Source organism: Salvia hispanica, chromosome 4 (assembly GCF_029641045.1).
Source record: "Salvia hispanica isolate PSC_SH4W2 chromosome 4, Shi_PSC_v1, whole genome shotgun sequence".
Taxonomy (NCBI): domain Eukaryota; kingdom Viridiplantae; phylum Streptophyta; class Magnoliopsida; order Lamiales; family Lamiaceae; genus Salvia; species Salvia hispanica.
In genome coordinates, this window is record NC_142695.1 from 44,936,408 (window position 1) to 44,960,100 (window position 23,693).

General features: G+C 36.9%; 2 protein-coding genes across 5 annotated transcripts; one reads left to right on the forward strand and one right to left on the reverse strand.

The window, feature by feature from the left end:
- The first annotated feature begins 349 nt into the window (after window positions 1–349).
- On the forward strand, window positions 350–9,050 carry LOC125196769 (splicing factor U2af large subunit A-like). Of its 4 annotated transcripts, none has more exons than XM_048095387.2 (18): window positions 352–541; window positions 1,225–1,394; window positions 1,548–1,625; window positions 2,055–2,116; window positions 3,772–3,851; window positions 3,964–3,999; window positions 4,086–4,145; window positions 4,391–4,451; window positions 4,539–4,651; window positions 5,487–5,602; window positions 6,007–6,105; window positions 6,235–6,310; window positions 6,580–6,668; window positions 7,123–7,192; window positions 7,296–7,394; window positions 7,468–7,549; window positions 8,115–8,182; window positions 8,742–9,050. In XM_048095387.2, the coding sequence occupies exons 1-18, from the start codon at window positions 455–457 to the stop codon at window positions 8,877–8,879; spliced, it is 1,584 nt and encodes a 527-aa protein (XP_047951344.1). In that variant the 5' UTR covers window positions 352–454; the 3' UTR covers window positions 8,880–9,050. The 4 variants fall into 4 exon arrangements, 2 of the variants coding, with proteins under 2 accessions (XP_047951344.1, XP_047951345.1); XM_048095388.2 differs by having other exon boundaries at window positions 7,123–7,186; XR_007171943.2 differs by lacking the exon at window positions 7,468–7,549 and having other exon boundaries at window positions 350–541; window positions 8,742–8,822.
- A 1,283-nt stretch (window positions 9,051–10,333) lies between these two features.
- LOC125196770 (trafficking protein particle complex subunit-like protein) lies at window positions 10,334–16,210 on the reverse strand. The gene is made up of 12 exons (XM_048095390.2): window positions 15,792–16,210; window positions 15,523–15,607; window positions 14,548–14,678; window positions 14,341–14,443; window positions 13,776–13,790; window positions 13,159–13,304; window positions 12,833–13,028; window positions 12,433–12,507; window positions 11,812–11,928; window positions 11,479–11,523; window positions 11,043–11,141; window positions 10,334–10,658 (listed from the first exon to the last, which is right to left on the reverse strand). Exons 1-12 carry the CDS (start codon window positions 16,106–16,108, stop codon window positions 10,638–10,640), a joined length of 1,350 nt encoding a protein of 449 aa, XP_047951347.1. The 5' UTR covers window positions 16,109–16,210; the 3' UTR covers window positions 10,334–10,637.
- Between the last annotated feature and the right edge of the window lie 7,483 nt (window positions 16,211–23,693).

The window sequence follows — 23,693 nt, forward strand, 5'->3', positions numbered from 1 at the left end:
GTGGAAATAAGTTCCCACTTACACAGCTTTCAACTGGAATCCGAACTTCTATAATCAAATGAATTAATTAGTGCATACTTAGCCGATTGATTACCCATCAAAAAATGAAATCTATAACATGAGAATTTGCAAGCGTACGTGTGATATAGAGTATAATTGGCTTTACGCCATGCAAACCGAGCAAATCCTTAAATCCAGATGTGTGGATAGTCTAATTAAAGTTAATACTACTATTACTTAATTAGGATTAGTAAAATAATAATAATAATAATAATAATATAGTATAGTATACTACTAGTATAGTACTCCGTATTATTTAAGATGTGTTGGACGTTATATTTTCCAATCTAGTTATCCGTAAGGTAACTAGAAAGGAGTTTATTAATCAGAACACGCGATAATTTACGAGTGTATATTCGATCTTTTCAATTAGATTGGGAATTAGGGTTCAGAGATGCCTCGTCACAGTAGAGAAGACGATCGCAGGAGATCGTTGCCTTATGATGATTCGTCCAGAGATCGGCGTTCCCATCATCACAAGGTGTACTACTGTGTTATACTCCACCATTTAGTTTTGATTTTTTCTATCGCCAGAAATCGGTGCATTTTTATTTATATGAATTTTGTAACTATACAATCTCCCGCAATTGCTCTGTATTGTATGAGCTAGAAGAGTATGAAATTTGTTTTCGGAAATATCAAATTTGGATTAGTTTGACGTCTGTCAAAGTGTCAATGTTTTCGTTTTAGAAACGTGGTGTTCTCCGTTAGTGCTTAATTTGTTAGAAAAGCGACCAAAAATGTTTTCTGTCGATATCATTCATTTCAGCTCCATACTTGCCAAGTGAATCACGTTGTTGATGTAGCTGGGAAAGAACAATTCTGGCAGATACAAATGAATGATAATATACAGTTTAGTGGCTTTTATAAAATATGAGGCGATTGAGCTCAAAACATCGTTTATGCACTTGTGATATAGACAACACTTTTATTTTTCATACTGATTTTATGGACAAGTGTAGCTTCATTAGTTGGTTTTGGATGTTTGAAATTAATAGTACAAGATTTCATACCTTTATTAGTTCTTATCTTTCTGATGGTTGGTCCCGTCCGGTTATCATACAACTATGCGTACATATGCCTACTTTAACGTTCCATTCTCCTTGAGGATTTAGCAATATGTATGCTGTATCAAGTAAGCAACTCAAATTTTCTGTCTTGTAGCACAAAGATCACGGTTCAGACGACAAGGGATTCAAGAGAACAGACTGGAATCGGGATGGGGAGTCGAGAGATCGATACCCTAAGGAAGATGGGCAGAGATCTGCGAGATCTTATGGGGGAAGAAGTAGAAATGAGGATTATGGAGATAGGCGACATAAGGAATCTAGCAGGTCCTGGTAGTGATGGATTTAGTTTTCGTTTGGAACTTAGTGTTATATTTGTAGCAACATCAGTAAACACGACACTCCACTATTCAATCTTGACTTTTTCTCCTTTCCGCAATTGATTATCATGTTCTTATGCTATGTTGTATGAATGCACAGATACTATAAGCATGGTGGGGATGGAGAAAAACAACAAAGGCAGAGGTCACCCAACCAATTAGATGATAAATCTCACAGGTAATCTATGTTTTAAATATTCTACTGTTTTTTTTTCCCCATATATCTTGAAGTTCTACATTCACCCTATATTCTATTCTGTGATGTTTATGTTTTGCCTATCAGGCTGTAGTTTGTCCATGTTGTGTCTGCCATGTGGACAATGTGAAAACGATAATGCTCCCGTCAAATACGTGCCATGGTTCTCCGCATAGTTTTTATAGTCCTGTTAATACTGTTATATTTCCCCGTTCCTTAGCTTTACTTTATCAGCTGGACTGTTGATATTCTTCACATTGGCCACTGTTGTTAGAAATAAATTTCTCTTTGCTTCAATATTTGATGGATATTATTGATGTTTAACCCCCAAAATCATGCTGAAAAATCAAGTTTCTCTTGTTCATCTCTGTAATTTTTCAAGCAATTCATCAATTTTATTTTATCTAACAGCAAGCGAACAAGTGGCTTTGATGTGGCTCCTCCTGCTAATGGTGCTTTGCCAAGTCCTTCAGGTTAGCTTGTATACATGTTCTCTAATGCCTTGCTAATACCAGTCTTGGTTTGAATTGTTTATGTTTTTGTTTTAATTTGTGGAATGCATGTATTCTAGTTTTCCATTTATTTCACTGATCCTTGAGTATGTACTAAAACCATCATTATGTTGTTGGCTGTTGTGTGTGGTTTCTTGTTTATGAATTGTCACCATTACGTTAAGAAGGAAAAATTGCGCTATGCTTCTCATGGGTGTGAGGGATGTAGAATATATGCCACCAAGGAATCGATGCTCCAGTAGCAGGGTCTTTTCATCTTCAACTGCAACTGTTGTTATTTGGTAGACTTGAACTGTACGGCAGATGCTGTGGTGAATATTATTTCATATTATAGAATCTGAATGGTACACAGACCTGGGTAAGAATAGGCTTTCTCTCCACTTTTGATTAGCTGATCTTTTAATCACTACCAATGTTACACCCGTGCGATGCACGGAGATTTATTTGTTTTTTTTTTCAAATTTTCATTTATGAATTAATTATTTGAGATGAATAATTTTACTTTAAAAATGATACTATTGATAGATCTACATAACAACACTTAAGTATGGAACAAAAAATATGAATTCAGTAAATTGGAAATAAAAAACAATTCAATACACATGCATGTTTGTGATAAATATTACCACCCTTCAAATTAAAGTAGAAAACTGAATACGATTCACGGTTCAAAGAGAGTGAAACTCATAATAACAAAAAAGTATAAAATTAATGCATTTGATCACAATAATACATTATATTATTTGGAAAATTTCTGTATACAACGTTGACAGCGAAATTTTTTTGTATACAAATATCTTTGTAAATCTTCAGGCTTAGATCCACAAAGCCAAACTTAATGTGTGCAGATATTTATATTTGCATAATCATTGTGGTTGATATCATTTATCAATTATCTTCATGGACAGATACATGTCCGCTGTAGTAGGTTAGAGACATGCAAGTTCCCTCCCCCCCCCCACCCCTCCTTTTTTCAAATACAATACGTAATTTGTTGCTCCAAAGTCTGAATATTTTTTCCCCTACCAATATTCAATCAACCAAAAGTTCTCCACTCATCCTCAATCTATAATGGCAAGAGTAAATCCCCTATTTTCCCTGTCTGACTGAAAATCAGTGCACCATGCATTACAGTGGCTCTGCTGACTTCTGTCTGCTCCAATTTATGCACTGCTGTTCTTTCTTCATTCATTAATTAGAATAAGATCAAGTTGAGAGAATGTTGCTAGCTGTATATCTACTAAATTTCCTAATATTAGTTAAATTGCTCTTATTTTGTAGCATAAGGAAAAGTTCGAGCATAATTGTTTTACATTATGCTAACCAATTCTCCATTTCTATGGAAATAATTGAACACACATTTTGTAGCAATGGAACATGCAAAGTAACGTGGTACTAATACATGAGATGATTTCTTTTAAAACATTTACATCAAATAAGAACAACTTATATAGATTATATTGTTTTGAAATGAGATCTCATCACGTTCTTCTTTCAAGACTCAAGATGATCACTTTTCTTATTATATATGATAATATTTCGTTGAAAATATTATATATTATGCCCACCCTACCATCAATGTCTGGATCATCCACTGATTATCTCTAACAATACAGAGCATGTTGCTGGAGTGTCCATGGCTTCTCAAGCGATTCCGGGAATGTTGCCAAACATGCTTACTTCTGATACATCTCAGGTATGTTGGATCATTGGATGGTGGTGATTGATATCATAATACTTGTGCTATCATTTCTTTATAATGTTTATATCAAGTGTTGAACATTTCTGTGTTTTATTTGGTTAATCAGTTAGGATTGTTCCCAATTCAAGTTATGACTCAGCAGGTAACTTGGTGGTGCTTGATATATTCTCGCATTCTCATGTCCTCTAGACACAGCTAACTTTTTTTATGGCATTTCACGTATTATAGGCTACAAGGCATGCACGTAGAGTGTATGTTGGTGGCCTTCCACCTTTGTCTAATGAGCAGGTACACGTGTTCCAATTCCATACAGCTGCATATTTGGAAAATTATATTACTTTTTTATTTCTCCTTTATGTTCCATCTAATAGCATACTGCATACTATAATGGGAAATTCTACAAAATCTAGAAAAGTGCCCCATGAATATTTTGGTGTTAGTTACTCTCACTTTGCTTGTTCAACACGTGTTAGTGTACATCATTTTGTGACTCTTCAGTTGAGTTTGTTACTGATTTGCTTCACTTTATGCAGACTATCTCAACATTTTTCAGCCATGTTATGAATGCAATTGGGGGAAACATTGCCGGTCCTGGTCTGTGGTCTTTTGAAGTTTAAGACATAATGTCAATACATTTTAAGCTTTTCATCCTATTACACTAAGCATGATTGTGAATTTAAGGTGATGCGGTTGTCAATGTTTACATTAATCACGAAAAGAAATTTGCATTTGTGGAGATGAGAACTGTAGAAGAGGCCAGTAATGCAATGGCACTTGATGGAATTATTTTCGAGGTATGCTGAACTCTCCTCTCTCATGTTGTTTTCAATTGCTTTTGATCACTTCTACATTTCTAAAACTCAATTGTATAACTTTCTCAGTGAGACATAATGAGTTTTTTTCACTTTTAAGTTTTTAAGAACGGATAGAAATTTTGAGGCGCTTGAATGCTGCAGTTCCCTGCACTTTCTTACAATCAACCAACATAATAATGAAGCTATAAATGAGCTTGATTTTTGTTCTCAGCTAGCAAGAAATTTCTCTGCCTATTCCTCCCCTCTCACTTTACTTAATTGATAATTTGACATATGCTCTGAATGTAAATTTTAGTAATTTTGTGCTAGCCAATAATTGAAATACGCGCTTCAGCGCTTGCACCTAAAACTTGCAGAACTTTTCACTAGTGTACATGTAAAAACAGTGTAAAATATGCTTCCCACTATTTTCTCAGCAGGTCAAGATTTACACCTGTTAGTTTTCTCTATCTAATTGATGGTTGATCATTATTTGTCTTGCATTGTCCGATATGACCTGTAACTGTCACAGTTATACTTCCTAATCTTAATACTCCCTCCATCCCCTAAAAATAGAAACTCTTTCCTCTTTGGCCCGTCCCCTAAAAATAGAAACTTTCTATTTTTGGTAGTTTCTTTCTCTCTAATGAGGCGGGACTCATTTTGCACTAACATTCTTTTCTTTCTATCTCTCTCTTACTTTACCAATTTTGCATTAAAACCCGTGCTGTTTAAGAAGTTTCTATTTTTGGGAGACGGAGGGAGTATATTACTTCAATGGATATCTCTGTTCCAGCTATTTCTCTCTCTCACTGTTCCCCTTGCTTGTTACTAGGGTGTTTCTGTGAGAGTTCGCAGACCTACAGATTACAATCCATCTCTTGCAGCACCACTTGGTCCTAGTCAACCTGGTCCTTATCTCAATTTAGCTGCAGCTGGACTGACACCTGGGTGAGTGGCTACCTGGCTCTTTTTCTTTTTTTTTTCCACTTAGCAGTTCATCGTGTTTGTGTTTGCAGCTTATTAACTCTGTTGAGTTGATGCTGACTGCTGAGCTAACCTTGATACTGGCAGATATATATGAAAATTAAAATGAAAGCTTCTATTTTAACTATGAACCAGCCTCTTTGTAGCAGTGTGCTCCTGCCATATTACTGGTCATAGTTGTGTGGAGTAATGCACCTTAGTGATAGCTAATTGCACTCTTAACCTCTGCTTAGAAGGAATTTTACTTGTTAAACAATTGCTTGTTACTTCGATAGTCTTGTTCTGTCCATCTTAGCTTGTTACTCATCGTTGACAATCCTTAATAATTATTTCGTAATTATTTCTTCTCACTAGTGTTTTATTGATAGCATGCATGGTGAATCTGATGGAGCTGATCGCATATTTATTGGCGGGGTGCCATACTATTTCTCAGAAGCTCAAATGAAAGAGTTGTTAGAGAGTTTTGGGTATGTTACTCCACAATTTGTTTGTTTGAATGACAACAATGAATGATTGACTTGTATGATTTAGTGAACAGTTAGTTTTCTATTTAGCATCTTATCTTATCTCACAGCTTTCTAATATATCAACTGCAGACCTCTGCGTGGATTTGATCTTGTCAAAGATAGAGATACTGGAAACTCTAAAGGATATGGTTTCTGCTTCTACCAGGTGTACCCAGCTGTTTCTAGAAAGCCTATTCAGCTTTTGAAGTTGAATTTTGTTGTGGACTTATTTTATGGGAATTGCATTTGCATTTTCTCAATTGTGATTGTCCTTGTCATACTTATGTTATTATATGTCCAGTTTCTTGATTATGTAACTGTACATACTTTGAATCTGCGACTCATAAGACATTCAATATGAATCCCCTTTCTTGCCCATAATAATTGCTAGTATGCGCTGATTGATTATCTAACTGTTGCCTTTGTTCGATTTAGGATCCATCTGTCACAGATGTTGCTTGTGCTGCTTTGAATGGTCTAAAAGTGGGTGATAAAACACTTACTGTTAGACGTGCTACTGTTAGGTGAATTTTCTTGGCATACATGCCCCCTTTTTTATAATTACCATCAGTGGCTACTTCGCCGTCGCATTACTCCTGTTCTGTTTTGTGTTGTTTCCATTTATTATAGTTTGTGATCATGTGCTTGTTTTCTGGATTTTGTATTTTTCAACTACATTGAACTTCTCTTCATTTGGCTGGTACTGGAAGCGAAAAGTGTACTAGTTTTTGTTTGCAACACTTATCAATATCTGTTGTCGGAACTGGGAATAGTTTATGTTGGATCATGTTTGCATGTTGGGGGAGTGGGGAGAGAGATGAAAACAAACAAAAATTTACATTAGAAGATCCTTTTTATGATCAATTCATATGGTTTTATGATAGAGCATATCATTAACGGTGGACGTAATATCTAGCTTCTCTCTCATGATGATGTTAAAGGCAAGACTCTGACTTAATCCATTGCCATAATCTACAGTGGGCAGTTAAAACCGGAACAGGAGTATGTATTAGCTCAGGCACAGCAACATATAGCAGTGCAGGTTGAGGTCTATTAAAGTCTTAACTACTTCTGATTCATTCATAATGTTAAATTAGTCCCATTTTGAGCTTACTTTTGGATGTTTGACAAATTGATGCTTTGGATTCAAGAAAATGGTTTCAGCAGCTGAAGCTGGAGCTTTAAATATTCCCAGTGGACAGCCCCCTACAAGTGTGGAAATTCCAACAAAAGTTTTGTGCTTGACTGAGGTATTTCTGTCTTGCTCCTCTTTATGCCATTTGTTTGAAGCTGTTAGGTCTAACTCTCTTTGGAATAATCGAGGTTGTTACTACTGATGAATTGATGGATGACGGAGAGTATGAAGAAATTCTTGAAGATATGAGAGACGAATGCCAGAAATTTGGTATATAATATATAATTCTCAGCTATATCATGCTATTTCTCTCTCTGTTAGTTTATTTCGCTTATGAAAAGATGGAGCCTTATGCCCCCTAGAAGACTACTGTAAATGTAGAATTGTTGTTTAACTTCAGTATCAGTTAGTGGAACTCTCTAAGATCGTGGAGATATGTTGCAACTTGCTAGTACAATTAAGTGATTTTGAAAGACTAAATGAAACAATTTATAAATCCATGCAGTTTCCATCACCTGTAAGGTTAATGAATACGACTAGTTTCTGATACATCTATACTCTGCAATGTTTAGTTTTATTGAGATTATGAACTATACATTGTTTACCAGAATTTTTCTAAGAAAATAGGAAATGGAACACTGATATCATGGGGATTGGTTGTTGTAGTACCACCCTGGAACTTTCTGTGTCCAAGATATGCATCTGTGTATAGAAATATTGACTTATATGCATCTAAATCTGCTATCTTATATAGTTATATTGCCCTTGTGGTCCTCATTCTTCATTTGACATTCTACCTGTGGTAATGTGGAAATACCGTCTTCTGAAATTTCAGGGGAGTTGATTGAAGTTGTCATTCCTCGTCCTGTTCCAGATTCCGCTCCTAGCAACGGTGTTGGAAAGGTACAACTTCTCCTACCTTCTTGTTGAGTGAAATATACTGATTTCAATTTAACTAACAAAAAGCATAGTTAAAGGATACTGGAGAATGGGATGCTAATGTTTTCACTCTCACACTCTCTCTAAATAAAGACTAGTGGATGAGCCCTATAACTAGTTTGTTGAAGTAAATATTTCGTAGTTTGGAGAATCTTAAGTTTTTTTATAGCGCATAGTGTTGTTCTTTTACTTTTCTTCAACTAATTTTTTTCTTTAATTTGACCCCACAACACAATGAGACCCAGTCCCTGATGTGCATATCAACATTTTGCCATAACAGCAGACACCAGATTTAAAAGGGTCTGTGTTCAGTACAATCACCAAGTATCGGCTTTGGTAATTTGAGTGGCAATATTTTCTGTAAGCTGAGTGCTAAAAATTTCATACAATTGCACTCAAAGCTCCAGGGATCCTAAAGCTAGATATAGGAAAAGCATTATGAAGTTGGCATGAATAAAGCCAATTGTTCATTTTATCTTGTCAGTTTACATATTCTGGAGATTCTTGATGAAACCCATGACAGGTATTCTTGGAGTACTCTGATACTACTGGTTGTATGAAGGCGAAATCCGCACTTAGTGGCCGGAAATTTGGAGGCAATAGCGTGACTGCTTTGTATTATCCGGAAGACAAATATTACGACAAGGATTTCACTGCCTGACTTTTCATTTCATGTCGTAGTAAACCTTGAACAATCATCAGATGTTATCACCACATTTGTTAATTTCTGGAAATATTATGCTTAATCTCAGATTTCATTTTATGTTTTTCATATGTATAATGGATTGTTATATTGATGTATAGTGAATTAGTGAGTGGTGTCAACGGCTTATCTAGCGTCAGTGCAAAATATGCATCTTTTGTTGCAAACATCGACTAGCTTGTGTCTTTGGAGTTTGTAACTTGCCCCATATTTACGCTTTTATGTTTTATTTTTAAAGGATTTGTGTTTGCATTTCTGAATTTACATATATGAAATTGAATAATCGAAACTAAAATTGCATAACTAAAACTAATATGTGTTGCATTAAGTTACGTCTTTTTATAAATTTGCCATAAGCATGGAATGGTTGAAGTGATTTGCATCTGTCATAAAAAAAATGTGTTATGCATTGATATTTGCCTTGATCATAAAAAGTTTGTAACGATCTGCATCTTTTAGTTTACTCTATTCTCCATTCTTTAGTGCCATTTTTGTAATTTGTTTTACCTACTTGAACATTCAATAGCTTTATCTTAGTTTTCCGTATGTTGTTCCATTGGACAAACTTCGAACTTCTGAATCTGTTGAAGTATGACTCCGATTTGTATGTTCTAGTCTTCTTGTTAGTGTATGTTCTTGCCTTCTTGTTAGCATGACGAACTATTTGTTTGAGTCCATTTCTCTAAGATCAATTTGGTTGATTTTGAAGAAAAATGATGAAAAGGAGTTGATGATTGAGGATATGTGAAAGTGATGTGATCCCAATATTGCCTCGAAGCTATAGAAGACGCAAGAAGAGGGACTTGAGTTCACTACTTCAAGAAACATTACCATTTAGGGTGTTTGAAGAGGTGTTGTGCCCACGGTTGTATGGTTTGAGTTCCTGTCACTATGATTTGTTAAGCCGCTCCTTAACCTATCCGGAGGAACTCCAGGATGAATTCTGCTCAATCCAGTGTGTGAGCGATTCTGCACGCCAACTGTTCAGTAGAAGTCCCAAGCTGCAGTAAAAAATCTGCTGCATCAGAGCAAGTGTAGGTTGTCAAACTGCCGCCCATCGACGTTCCAGAGCTATTTTCGACGATGGACAACCCAGCTACTCCTCCAACGCGAGTAATTATAATGTCTTCAAGACACATCAAATCTAGGCTGAATTCGTTTGGGAATCATCTCACTCAAGGAGTGACACCACCTGCCCGGGTGTCTTGCACTGGAGGCACATGAGGCTGGGGAGCTGCACCCAGGCTAATTAGTAAGATTCAAATCAAAGCTAGTAGTAGTACATATTTGTACCCATAGACAACTGAAAATGGAAGTGCAGCTCTAAAGAAGAATTCATGTGAAGGTAAAAACTGTAGGGAATAACATTGACCAGCAATATAAACATTTGGAAAAAACTAGTCCAGCGAGGATGAATAGGAAGAGATATAATTATATGCTAAAATTATTAAAATTATATTTTACAACATCTTCACGAAAAAACTGATGCCCATGAGATGAAGTATGAAATGTTACGCGCTGTAGAGAAAGCAATCTATCTGATTCTTCAACTGTTCTTGCAAGCTAGTTCCATTGCAGGGACACAAAAAAAGTTCAGTTGCTGCCATTCTGTCTCGTTCAAATGCAGTAATTAAGTTCTCTTGGAAAAGTTCTCGCAACAGATCACAAACCAACCTCAAAATATTATGGCGGTCAGAGTCTTGACCAGTTAACCACTCACTCCAAGTCAACGTATATCTGCAGATTGCAAGGTCAAGAGCTCATGGTTACGGATAACTTAATACAAAATGAACGCATAGTAAACAGGAAGTGAAGTTGGCCTCAACAAATCAGACAAGAATGCAGTAAGCTAAATTCATCTTAAAACCTCCTATATTATGTACTACTAGGATTTTAATAATTACTACTATGAAATTACTAGTCTTGATAAAAATGAATGTGTGATGAGTATAAAATAAATGCCAGTAGAGAACATGCATAATTCTTAGTTTGCTTTAAGATGTTCAAGCCAACAATTGAAACAATCTTTGAAGACACTAAAAATGACCAGGCACATCTGGGTCTCCTAGTAAATATCTACATAAACATATAGTATAGCAGGTCTTCTTTGAACCAACTAACCTCCATTTCGAAGAGTGATTCATAAGTCTTCTTCTCTACTGTGTCATACACTGTAATGCCACTGATTTTCTGTATCCCATGCTTGACAGCAATCAAATTCTGCATAGAAAAAGTTCAGAGATAAACACAAAGCTCAAACATAACCCAGTGTCCAGCATGCTAAAAATCTCTTAAGAATGTCACTCGAATTAAACTTTACGGATAAAAAGGAACACAAGAAAGCCCACCATACTAATCACTCTCCAAACTAGACTAACCTCATTTTCTCTTGGAGATAGAATTATTTTAATGTTGCTACTTTTACCAGGGTTGGAAATATAAGTAACAATACCTTTGGTATCAGCTAACAACATGATTTCCCCATAGGAAAGATTCTAAGTACAAGCCCTTGCATGATAATATGCAGTAAGATGTTAAAACCGGCCAAAGAACTTACCAACTGAAACTTTAACGAGCTATGTGGTTGTACCTCTCCAAGAGTCTGCAACAAGTTTACGAAAAATCTGTTAAAAAAATATTGCCGCTTTTCATATGTAGAAAAGGTTCTAAGATTTTAATAGTGTTCAACAAAGCTTCCATTATCCAGACGAGTAAATTTCCAAAGTTAGGATGGAATATGCCATAGTAAATATATAAGGCATTTGAGAATATATAAACCAACGTCATGTCATAAATGCAGCATTGATAGTTTTATGTATGTCTCCGGTTCTCCATCAAATGACATATATCTAGTGAAAGTGGTTATTAAGGTATATTTTGGATAGGTTACCATTGTCTGAAGACCATTGACCACAACAGCCTTCTCATCAGGTGAACCACCTTCTGATACCCATACTTGAAACGGCCCCAATACACGATCTGTCAAATTTATGAGATTCAAACCCACCTACAGAAAATAAAAATTGTCAACTTTAAGACACATAGGAGTAATTTATAAATGCATAAAATAACCAACACATTTCTCATATTTTGGTTCTGCCTTCATGGTTTAAGAAATCAGTATTTTCCTACATATTACAATGTTTTTCGATCTTGGATTATATATGCTTGATATCCTATGTAAGCATTCATAACCATAAAACCATTTAACAGACGATTCATATGTGGATGTCTATCCGGCACCTAAGCTAATGGAATACACTTATAGAGAAGCAGACAACAGTGGAAGATTCAGCAGGAAATGGAAATATATACAACTTTCAAGCAGTAATAAATATACACGTTAGTCAACTTTTTGAAAATAAAAGCAACTTAGGGCAGGACCAAAATATCAATTAATAGTGCCATGAAATGACCACGATCATTTTACAGGTACCACCATGATACAGTTGAAATTATAGATTAAAAAAATTGAAGCCATATGATACAATCTCACTGATCTTGGATTTACCAGGAACGATTTCTCCAACATAATCACAGATGGCATCTCCACTGCATGCAACTCAATGTCCTTCCGGGTAACAGGCTGCAAAGGGAATTGAATGCAATCATAATAATATTGAGGTGAGGTGACAATGCAAATGAGTAATTGACTCCTTCCACATGTGATCTACTTAATGGTACAGGTTTTAATGATACCAGTTCGTAACATCCAAACTGAACGGCAATTACAAAGAGGATACCATCATGTTAAGTTTAGTTTTTCGTGATGCTCACACCAGCAATCAGCATAGAGTTAAAACTAAAATCACAAGATTTTTCTTTGATACACTATCCTAGTTGTCGACAATAGGAAGCGTTAATGCAGGCCAAAATTTTAATGAGAAGCTGAAGGGAGAAAATCAACTTACATTACCAAGTATATGTTGAGTTTGCAAGCGACCTGGCTCACCCAAATTTGTACGCCATGTTATCTGAAGCTTGCCAAGAATCTTGCTGCTCTCAGCTTTAAATTGTGTATTATCAGGTGATGAGAATTTTAATTGGTAGAGATAATTATAGATTCCTCCTCCGGATTTGATGAGAATGGGTTCCTTAAAAGTCTCACTGTATAAGCAAAATAGAAGCTAACGATTATGCAGAGAAGACTACCTATACCAAGTAAGACAAGTTAAAGACAAAATGTTCAAAAAGAAAACATTGACTGTTCACTAATGAAAAGATCTATCCGAACCACCTCAGTACTGAGCTAGGCTCTGAAGAATGATATTCAGCTCTGAGGACTGTTGCATTCCAATATTGTGCCGGCTCAAACTCAACTTGATCCATGTAAAGGTCAGATTTCGTATGGTTTTCTATACAGGCTTCCAGAAATGTTGTGTCCTGAGAGAAGATGGACTTGATCATCACAAAATAGGAAAGCTTGTTTAATGAATAAAGTATATTCACAGAAGAGACAGGCCTCAAATTGCTTTTCATCAGCATAACCTGATAACTGTTGCAGCACCATTACTAACAGTCTGAAGATCAGAAAGCTGGTAAATTATGACTAAAATTTTACAGGACCTCCATCAGTGTTGTGCGAACCCTATATGCTAACCAAATAGCATATTACATGTAGCTGGGTTACTTGGGTACAAACTGAATCTCATGGTAACCTCTGTAATGACCCATTGTCACAAAGGACACTAACATGATAGTAATGTGGACTACGGACACCCATCTAACCATATCCTAATATCTATAAAACAACTGCAGATTCTGCATTATCCTGAAGATGCATATTTCTCCACAATCATAATGACTTCGGAAGATCCAAACTAAAATCAAAAGCTTTAACCAGTCCTGACGTACCTTCACATTGCGAACCTGCAAGAATAGGAGATTAACTATTACATTGACAAAATCTAACAAATATGGTGGTGTGACATGAAATAGGAACTAAGAGTAGTGTATGCGGAACTGGACTAATGATCAAACCATGAAACCAAACATACTACTCCACTAATACGAAATATATGGAGAACAGAAGATAATTTATCAACAATCTTCAGAAATTTCAAGCAAGTTCGCCTTGCTTTTCCATTTTCACTTCCAAGTTCCAACAAATGTCACTTCAGTCAGTTCTCATATCGCGCTTATATTTCACCACCAAGCAGCTAAATTTTTAATTGAAGAGAGTTCTCACTTCAAGCCTTATGGATCTATTGAAACCCCAGACTAGGTAGTTTCATTCTTATATAGCCATGTGTGTGCTTCAAGGTGTTTAATGGTTAAGGTTTCAATAGCTTAATTTCAAGCACTGAATCTTTGTTTGAAGGAACCACTACAGACAGTTCATGAAATAGGAAGAACAGAGAATGAAGGAATCCTTTAGACATGACAATTACATGGCATGAGAAACTTCACCAAGGAGTACCTTAGTTCGGACTGAGAGGGGGTTTGAAACCATAAACTTGAAAAATTGGGGGAGATACTTCCTCTCATTGTCACCATCGGTATAAAGTGCTGTACACACCAATCTGTTGATGCAAGAAAAACATCATGCAATACAGAACAAAAACTATCAAAGCACATAACATTTAATCAAAATTATTCCTGATGCTCTTTTTCCAAGTGAGCTTACGTGTGCGCACCCAGCTCTTTGACATCATGTTCCACAATGAAATCATAACGGCCACCAGCACGTATTGATTCAACAGGTGATTTTGATGTATCCAACAGCAGTAATCTTTGTCTTTCTGTTTGAATTTCAGCCTATTGTCAACCATATTGAAGTTAAAATTACGGATCCTCAATTGCAGTCGGCACATAAGATGGAAAAGGAGATTGGCATCCCCAAAACAAGCCAGCTTATGTTTATAATCCTACAAATAATTAATCATGGATTTGCTTCTCTCATTCATATATCCCTCTATGTAACTTTATTGGTTTGCCTGTGTGCTTTCTACCGGCTGTCTTTTCTAATTCCTATATTTTTTCGACTTGCATAGCAAAGAGTGCAACATAAAGTGAATATTGACACAAATTAAGAGGAGAACACACTCTCAACTCAGGGAAATTCCATTAACTGATTAGTACAACAAACCAAAAGTAGTGGGAAAATACATCTCTAACCTGGACTTGAAATACACACACAGCACTGAACTGTAGAGACTGACTACTCCAGTCATCGTAATTTAAACTCAAAAATTACTGGCAAAGTGATCTATGAACCTACAGTCTACATAATGAAGTTGCAACTTGAAATTTTTATTCAAGGTGAAAGGAAGATAACTAATTCAAGAAGAACTCCTATGGAGTACATAATTGTCATAGCATGCTAAATAATTGAAATATAATTGAATTATAAAGAATCATCTCTCTATTTCTCTAAATATATGAACGTAAATACATAAAAGTATACAGCTTTTGTGTGTGTGAGAGCATAATTCAACAGATCAATGTCCTCAAAGTTCAACTCAACTCTAGTGTCTCCAGACGACAAAGGCCAAAATTCACAAACCATTATGCATGATCTGAACCACTCAAAAGCGATTCCCGAGCCAAACGTATTCAGATAAAAATTCACAATGTAGTATCAAATGAATGTGATATTCACCTTAATCACAACGTCTCGGACTTCAAAATTGGAACTGTTGTTGATGCTTATATAACTGCAGAACGTCTCCCCCAAATATATCGCCCTAATTTCAACAAAGAGGAAACAAAAAGACGAAAAATTACAAACAGATAATTGCATAAATCCAGCAATCAAGTGCTGAGGAAGAGAGCATTAACTATTCGTGTCCCAGACAAAATGCACAACCTGAACCGGCAAATAACCAACGGCATAAACAGATATAAAAGCATGTGTATGCGTGTAAATACCCAAAGGCTTGGGGGAGAACGAGGAGGCCGGGGAGGCCGAGCGAATCGGTGGGTTGCTGAAGGAGGAATCTGCCGCGGTAGCTGAGGTCGGCTGGATCTACGGCCGCGGCGCTCGATTGACCGCCGAGGAGGCGAGGAAGGTGCGACGCCGCGATTGGATCGTCGAAGAGGTCCTCGCCAAAGAGGAGATCGCAGGGGTCGAATTTGAGAGGGGAATTGTCCACGTGGAGCGTCGGGCGGCAAAGACGCATCACTCTGAACGCCAATGAGTGCGCCGCCGGCTGCCCTCCGGCGCCTCCGCTGCTGCCGCTACTCATCGGATTTTGTACGTTGAGTTACCGGAGCTGCGTTTAATGATAGTCGGAAGCAGTGTAGAAGCGGAGGACAAGAAGAAATGGTCCGAGTAGACTGTTGACTAGAAAGCGTGCTTATTCTTCACCCGCTTTATGGCTTCTCTTTTTTATTTTTGGAATTTGTAGATCCATAGTGGAGGCATTTCTTTCTGGCACGAAAATTAAGAAAAACGTGCATAATGTAGTATTAAATGGAGTATAAAAGTGAACTAAAAATTAGCCTCTATGTATGTATGGCTAATCAAACGCTGGAGTTACAAATATTTCAAAAAATGCACCAGACGCCTTTATGTATGGGTATAATATAATTTGAAGGTACCTTTTTATTATTTATGGTCTTCCATGCCCTTCTCACCCCTTTTTTTTTTTCCAAAATGGCCTTTCCAATAGAGTTAAGGTCACAAATGGTCCCTAACATATGACTGTTTTACCAATTTGGTCCTGAACATTATCTTTTTTATTATTTGGTCTCTCACAAATGAACTCTGACCCGAATTGGTCCCAACTTGACGGAACCATCAATAATAGACGGCGAAGCTCTGCCAACCCCCTCGCCCGCCGCCACGACCGTCTCCTCGTCTCCCCCTTCTACGACGCCGCCGCCGCCACGACCACGCCACCTGCGACGCCCACCGACGCCGCCGCTATCTGCGCCACTTGCGACGCCGAGAGCAGTAGCTTATTACTTGGTGTTGGAGTGCAGTAGTTTAGTAGTTTCTTCTTGTATATTGTAGTGCAGTAGCTTATTACTTGGTGTTGGAGTGCAAGTGGTGGGAAGATTTCAAAATTGGGGGTTATGAGCTTTAGGTTACTGAAATGAAGAATGTTGAAATACCCAAATGGCTGGAGAGGTTGCCTTTGGAGCCTGAATTTTACCCCACTGATACTGAATTCGCCGACCCAATTGCTTATATATCTAAGATAGAGAAAGAAGCGAGTGCTTTTGGCGCAGTCGTGGCGGCGGGCGTCGTAGAAGGGGGAGACGGGCTGCGTCGGCGGGCGGCGTCGGCGTCGTAGAAGGGGGTGACGGGGAGGCGGTCGTGGTGGCGGGCGAGGGGGTTGGCAGAGCTTCGCCGTCTATTATTGACGGTTCCGTCAAGTTGGGACCAATTCGGGCCAGAGTTAATTTGTGAGGGACCAAATAATCAAAAAGATAATGTTCGGGACCAAATTGGTAAAACAGCCATATGTTGAGGACCATTTGTGGCCTTTACTCTTTCCAATATTTCATCATTACATTTCATTAATATAAATAAATTTAAATTTTAAAAATATTGTAAAATAAATTATTAAACTATTAGTTTTTATATAAACATAATACCAATAAATTATAAATACTAGAAATTATAATACACATATTATAATAGATTGTTTTAATGGTATTAAATACTCCCTCCGTCCCACTTTAAGAGTCCCGGTTTACCATTTTTGGGTGTCCCACTTTAGGAGTCTCGGTTGCAATATTCCATAAATGGTATTAGGTCTCACATTTCACTAACTTTTTTCCACTCACATTTTATTATAAAACTATTATAATAAAGTAGGACCCACATTCCACTATCTTTTTTCACCAACTTTCCTTTACATTTCTTAAAACTCGTGCCGAACTTAATCGGGACTCCTAAAGTGGGACGGAGGGAGTATATTTTATTCTCCAATTATTTTCTTAAGAAATACTAATAAAGATTAAAATATACTAATAATATATAAAAATTATTTTCCCCACACACTTAAAACAAATTTATACTAGGAATATGTGAAATAATGGAATGACATTAATGCCCTTGAAGTGGCATTTTGGAAATAAATTGAGGATGAACATGGCATGAAAGACCGTAAATAGCAAAAAAATGACTTCAAATGATATTATACCCATACGTAGTGGCGTTTGGTGCATTTTTTTGAAATATGAGTACCTCCAACGTTCGATTAACTATACATAGGACTAATTTTGTAGCTCATTCTAAATAAAAAAGATATAAAAAGTAGAGAGAATAAAGTACGAGAGAATGAAAAGTAGGTAAGAAGAAATGTGTTGGTTGTTACTAAAAAAAAGGGAAATGACTCCATTACTGTAAAACGGATGGAATTTGTAGTAGTACTTCATTACATACTCCACATAGTAAAAAAGTTTACTCTCTCCATCCTTAATAATTTGTCATTGTTTAGCTCGATACGAGTTTTAAAAAATAAGTGAAAATGAGTTAATAGAATATAGAGTCCATTAATAAAAATAATAAAAATAAAAAGTGACAAATTTTATACAACGTGGATGAATTACTCGATTCTTCAATTTGATACGTTTACAGAAATTTGTCATTTAGAGAACTTTAGTCACACTCTAACAATGTAAATATATCTATTATATTCACTATAATTTATACAGCGATTATATTTGATTGTTAAAAATGATAATATTATTTTTTTCCACAAATTATAGCTCAGTTGTTTTAAACAATAAGATTAAAATATACTCAAAACTTATAATACTTACTTTGATTTTGTGTGTTGTGTTATGGCATAATTAATGTATCATGAGATATATCTCAGGATACGAGACATTAGAATTTAGAAACCCTATATAACATATTAACATCCACCATTTTCATCCAAATAATAAATTCAAGTGATATCATAATCAAGAAGACTTAAGTCAATGCATATTTCCTTTGCCGTGGGCAAACCTTCGATGTCCATTTCTTGTCGATTCAATTTCATCCCTTGTCCTTTCATTTATTTTATTTTAAAATAAAATATCCCAAGTTACAAATAAATTTACAAAGTGTTAGTATTAAATTATTATTGAATTTACTAATTAAAAATATATTGTAAAAACATCTAAAGTTCAGTATTAAAATCAACATATACTCCTACCTAATCTAAAGTTCTATGGCTATCTTAGTGATGGGATCGTTTCGTAAAGTTAAGAGGGCGTTTGCATACTTTTTATTCTATTTTCTTTTTCTTTTCTTGTTTTTTGTTTTGTTCATATTTTTCTTCACCTTTTCTTGTTTTTCTTTTAAATAACTTAAATTAAGGTAACCTAGTATTTTACCCCTTCCGTCCGCCATTACAAGACTAATTTTGACTAGACACGAGTTTTAAGAAATATGTAATAGAAAGTGAATGGAAAATATTAGTGGAAGGTGAGTCATACTTCTATATATTGATTTTATATCGAAATGTGAGTGAAATAAAGTTAGAAAAATATGATGTCCATTACCAAAAGTAGTAAAAAAATAAATGAGATATTTATTGATATATAGACGAAAATAGCAAAATACTACTCCCTCCGTCCCACTTTAGAAATCCCGATTTACCATTTATAGGTGTCTCACTTTAAGAGTTCCGCTTAGAATATTCCATAAATAATAATATAATTCAAATGAGGCTCTTAAAGTGGAACGGAGGAAGTAATATTTATTGGCATAAGGAAGGAGTAGTTATTTCTTTTGGTAAACCTAATAGAATAATCCTATAGTATTTATTAAAAAAAAACTAGTAGTTGTCTATATTTTATACTGTTCGACTCTTTTTTGCATTTTTTGAATAAACTAATAAAGAAAGTTTAAAGTGGAACTTGCATGCTTGACTCTATTATATTAATTAAATAAAAGTATGATATTGAATACTCCCTCCTCCGTCCAAAAAAAATAGACTCATTTTGTCATTTTGGGACGTCCACAAAAAATAGTCCCATTTCTAAAAATAGAAAGTTTATTTCTCATATTTTTTCCACTTTTTCTTCCCTCTCTCATACTTTACTCACTTTTTCTCTCAATCTTTCTTACTTTACCTACTTTTTCTCCTCCTCTCTTTTACTTTATCAATTCTACATTAAAACCCGTGCCATATATAAAGTGATCTATTTTTTTTACATGGATGGAGTATAATAGAAAAATGCACGGATAAAACTCTTATTCGAGAGTGTTAAATGCTAAATTTTCATTTGTCTTCTGGTGAGGATTATTTATGTCAGAGAATATCATACTACAGTTCCTTGTTATGTATTCTGGTGTAGAATTTCTTTATTCTGTTGACTTGTTTGTTGAGGAAGGCTTGAAGTACGCTAATTAAATGACTCATAATGGAGTAATTGACTATATAATGTCTTGCCTCATATTAATATTATCTCTATCCCTAAAAAAATATAAATAATGAATTTGACATGAATTTTACTCATTCCGTCTCGGATTAAGAGTCACACTTTTCCATTTTGGTCCGTTCCTAATTAAGAGTCACACTTCATTTTTACCATAAATAGTAAGTAGGTCCCACGTTCCACTAACTTAATTCACTCACATTTTATTATAAAACCAATATAAAACAATGGGTCTCACATTCCACTAACTTTTTCAACCAACTTTTCTTTACATTTCTTAAAACCCATGCCCGGTCAAAGTGTGACTCCTAATCGGGGACGGAGGGAGTGACAAATAAGAGGAGAAGTAGGAGAGAGAGAAAGGCTATTGGAAATTAGTGGAGAGTGAAGTCCACATTATTGTAATCATATGAGTATTAATGGTAATTGTAATATGATATAAGTTGTAAATAAAATGATGTGTAGGGATGATACGTTGTTTGAATATTTCAAAATTAGAAAGTTCATACCCTTTAGGGACAGACGAAAAAAGAAATAGTAGTTCATACTTTTTGGGGTTGGAGAGAGTAATGTAGAATGTTATTTATTACGTTGACATACTATAATTTTGCATGGTTTCAGAAAGTAGTCTAGAACAATTTTGATTATATTTTGTTTTTGTTTAACATGATTATGGCTACATTGCTATATTTTGGTATTTTGACATTGTTTGTTTTTATTTTATACTCCATCTTTTGTTTGATTTTATACATTAAAAAATGTTGTTGACAATTTTAATTTTATAAAATTCATAAAAATCAAAGCTCGATTTGTTCGTTTTCTCTTTAACCTTAAGTAAATGAATAAAATAACAAATCAAATATTATTTTTTTTTATAAATTTTGCAAAATTAAAATATTAATATTATTATTTTTATATATTAAAGTCAAACTAAACTAAATACATATAAAAAAGTAACAACGTTAAACATGCATAAGAGCATCCGCAATGGTCGGCTAGCGACCGGCTAGCCGATTCGTCGCGCTGGCCGATCGGCTAGCCGAACCATTGCAGTCGGCCAGCGCAAAATTGGCGAGCGGATCGGCGTGGGCTCGCCGATCGCTCGTCGCTGGCCGAAACGCTAGCCGATCGGCTAGCCGCCATTGTGGAGGCCCGATCGGCCAGCGATCGGCCAACGCCGATTTTCGTTTTTTTTTTTTTTTTTTTTTAAAATCATATATAAACGCGATTTTCGTTTCATTTTCATTTGCACCACTTGTTTTAACAGGTTTTCTCTCTCTCTAACTTTCTGTTCAAGAGCATCATCGAGCGATGGATCACGCAGGTGGTAGCGGTAGCGGTAGTGGTGGGGATCCTGAGGAGTACGAACGGAGGATGAACGAGGCTATGGAGGCCTACATGAACCGCGGGATGGAGCGGTACATGCGTATGGTGGAACAGCAGGCGATACCTCGCCCTCCACGAGTTGTCCACCACCGAGCAGTGATTGATCGGGATCACGTAGCTGCACATCAGCGGATGTACGAGGACTACTTTGCAGAGTACCCGCGGTTTCCCGCCAACATGTTCCGGCGGCGTTTCAGAATGCGCAGGGAGTTGTTTATGCGCATCGTTAGGGCATTGGAGCGTCAATATATGTGTTTCCGCTTCAGGCACGATGCGGCTGGCAGACCCGGCCACACCCCTATCCAAAAGTGCACGGTGGCAATCAGGCAGTTGGCCTACGGAGGCGCGGCAGACATATGGGATGAGTACCTCCACATCGGTGAGTCGTCAGCCCTGAAATGTCTGAAGGAGTTCTGTGGGGGCGTGATCAGCATTTTCGGTGAGCAGTACCTTCGAAGCCCTACTCCCGAAGATTGTCAGAATTTGATGCAGATGCACGGGGAGAAGCATGGGTTCCCCGGGATGTTAGGCAGCATAGACTGTATGCATTGGGAGTGGAAGAACTGTCCGACTGCCTGGAAGGGGGCCTACACGACCGGCTACAAGTCAAAGAACCCCACAATAATCCTCGAGGCCGTAGCTGATTACCGGCTGTGGATCTGGCATGCGTATTTTGGGGTAGCCGGGTCGAACAACGACCTCAACGTCCTGAACTCGTCTCCCCTCTTCAATGAGAAGTGCCAGGGCGTCGGTCCAGCCGTCTCATTCGTGGCCAATGGCAACCGGCATGATATGGGCTACTACTTGACGGATGGGATATACCCTCGGTGGCCGGTCTTTGTGAAGACGATCCGACAAACAAGTGATGAAAAGAAGGCCTACTTTGCGCAACGACAGGAGTCGGCGCGCAAGGACGTGGAGCGCGCATTTGGTGTGCTCCAGTCTCGATGGGCGGCAATCAAGGGCCCAACGCGTTTGTGGGATGTCGGATGCGTTTCCGGATAATGTACGCCTGCATTATCCTGCACAACATGATCGTCGAAGACGAAGGCGTACAACTGACTAGTTGGGTCAGTGACGATGAAGCCGGTCCAAGCCACGGAACGGCCACCCCTAGTGTACGACAGGGGGTACCCCTCGATGAAGCCGGCCGACTCAAGGAATTTGCCAGCATGCGCCAAGTGGATGCTCATATTCAACTCCAAAAGGATATAATTGAAGAGTTGTGGGCACGGAGGACTGCACGACGATAATTTTTTTCTTTATTATGCATGTACTTTTTTTTTATCTATGTAACTTTTTTAAATGCAATTAATGAATTTTCACGTACACGTGTCTAAATTTAATTCCGTATTTTAATCGTAATTTTAATTCCGTAAATGTAGTATATTTTGAATTGTTTTTATTGCGGCTGGCCTATGGCTGGCCTAAATCTGACGTGGCAGGTGGTTTTTTTAGTGTTGCTGACGTGGCAGAGGAGAGAATGGCTGGCCTATGGCTGGCCTAAGCACCATTGCGGATGCTCTGAAATGATGCTCATGTAAAGTACTCCCTCTGTTCCATAGTACTAGAGTCATTTTAATATTTTGGTACGTTCCATAGTAATATTTTGGTACGTTCCATAGTAATATTTTGGTACGTTCCATAGTAAAAGTCAACACATATTTCCACACCTACTTTACTCTCTCTTACTTTTTTCTCTCTTCATCTCTCTACCTTTTTCATTTTCCACTTTATTCTACATTTACTTAACTCACCTAACACAATTTTTCTTAATCTCCGTGCCGAAAAGAAACGCCTCAATTACTATGGAACGGAGGGAGTATGTATATCTAATACTCCCTTCATCCCACAATAAGAGTCACTCTTATTGCGGGCACGAGTTTTAAGGAATGTACAGAATAATAAGTTGAAAAAGTTAGTGTAATATATGACCCACTTTTTTATATTGGTTTTATAATAAAATGTGAGTGAAGTGATTTAGTGAAATGTAAGAGTGTCCACAATAGGGGAGCCCTGACGGCCGCTGCGGAGTCGGCTGCACCGCGGCTCCCTATAGTG

Bases quoted from the DNA above. Each gene is read 5' to 3' on its own strand.
- LOC125196769 (XM_048095387.2), top strand. From the start codon at position 455: ATGCCTCGTCACAGTAGAGAAGACGATCGCAGGAGATCGTTGCCTTAT. The intron at 1,395-1,547 runs GTCCTGGTAGTG...ATGAATGCACAG, and splicing joins CGACATAAGGAATCTAGCAG to ATACTATAAGCATGGTGGGG. The intron at 3,852-3,963 runs GTATGTTGGATC...TTGGTTAATCAG, and splicing joins TTACTTCTGATACATCTCAG to TTAGGATTGTTCCCAATTCA.
- LOC125196770 (XM_048095390.2), bottom strand. From the start codon at position 16,108: ATGAGTAGCGGCAGCAGCGGAGGCGCCGGAGGGCAGCCGGCGGCGCAC. The intron at 11,929-12,432 runs GTAAATCCAAGA...TATTTTCTGTAG, and splicing joins TGTTGGAGAAATCGTTCCTG to GTGGGTTTGAATCTCATAAA. The intron at 10,659-11,042 runs GTTAGTTGGTTC...TGCAATCTGCAG, and splicing joins AATCACTCTTCGAAATGGAG to ATATACGTTGACTTGGAGTG.